This window comes from Charadrius vociferus, unplaced genomic scaffold (genome assembly GCF_000708025.1).
Source record: "Charadrius vociferus isolate BGI_N301 unplaced genomic scaffold, ASM70802v2 scaffold332, whole genome shotgun sequence".
Lineage (NCBI taxonomy): Eukaryota > Metazoa > Chordata > Aves > Charadriiformes > Charadriidae > Charadrius > Charadrius vociferus.
This window is the reverse complement of record NW_009647418.1, coordinates 3,426,238-3,426,902: the sequence shown is the minus strand read 5'-3', so window position 1 is coordinate 3,426,902 and position 665 is coordinate 3,426,238. Positions and strand designations below refer to the sequence as shown.

Genomic DNA, 665 nt, shown 5'->3' with positions numbered 1-665 from the left:
CGGTGATGGACACCTGCTGATGGTGCCACTGAGGACCCAGCACCGAGGGACACCGGTGCTGATCTGTGATGGAGAAATGCCAGCCTGGCCCTGGTGGCAGCTGGGCTCAGTGTGCCACCAGCTAGGCGTGAAACCCCTGGGCTTTTGGGGTTCCAGGCTTTTGGGCATCTCATGCCAGGCAGCGGGTGCTTCCCGCAGGGGTGCACCCCTCCAGCTGTGCCCAGGTGTGGGTGCGGGGTGGTCCACCCGGCGCAAGCAAGCTACGAACCACGTGGTGGCTGATGCCTCCTGGGAACTGACCACTGCACTGGGTCTGGTGAGGCCTCTTGATGCTCTTGCAGCGGCATCGTGCACCGACGATGCTTTCGGAGGAGGATTTTGACGGGATCTCCCCCACCTGAGCCCCCGCACGGGTGTTTCACAGCTGGGGAGCTGCCTTCTGCCTTCCCCTCTCTACCCAGCACAAGCGACTGGCTGTGGTGAGCCGAGCTCTGCCCTATCCCTCTGCTCCAGCAGGATGTGGTTTGAAAATTAAAATATCGGCGAGCGCAGCCCTTCCTTAATGGCAACAGCACCCCACGCCCCGGCTCCCCCCGGGGACCTGGTGACACCCAGCCCCAAGCGTTCCGCGCAGGGCGATTGCTGCTTGCGGACCAGCCGGTGGC

General features: G+C 63.8%; 1 protein-coding gene across 1 annotated transcript in view; it reads left to right on the top strand.

Annotated features, from left to right (window-relative positions):
- Window positions 1-401, top strand: part of FAM109A (family with sequence similarity 109, member A) — a 1,157-nt gene extending 756 nt beyond the window's left edge. The window contains exon 2 of the mRNA XM_009880359.1: window positions 342-401. Within this exon, the coding sequence (XP_009878661.1) occupies window positions 342-401 (60 nt within the window). The remainder of the gene's footprint in view (window positions 1-341) is intronic.
- Window positions 402-665: the final 264 nt, after the last annotated feature.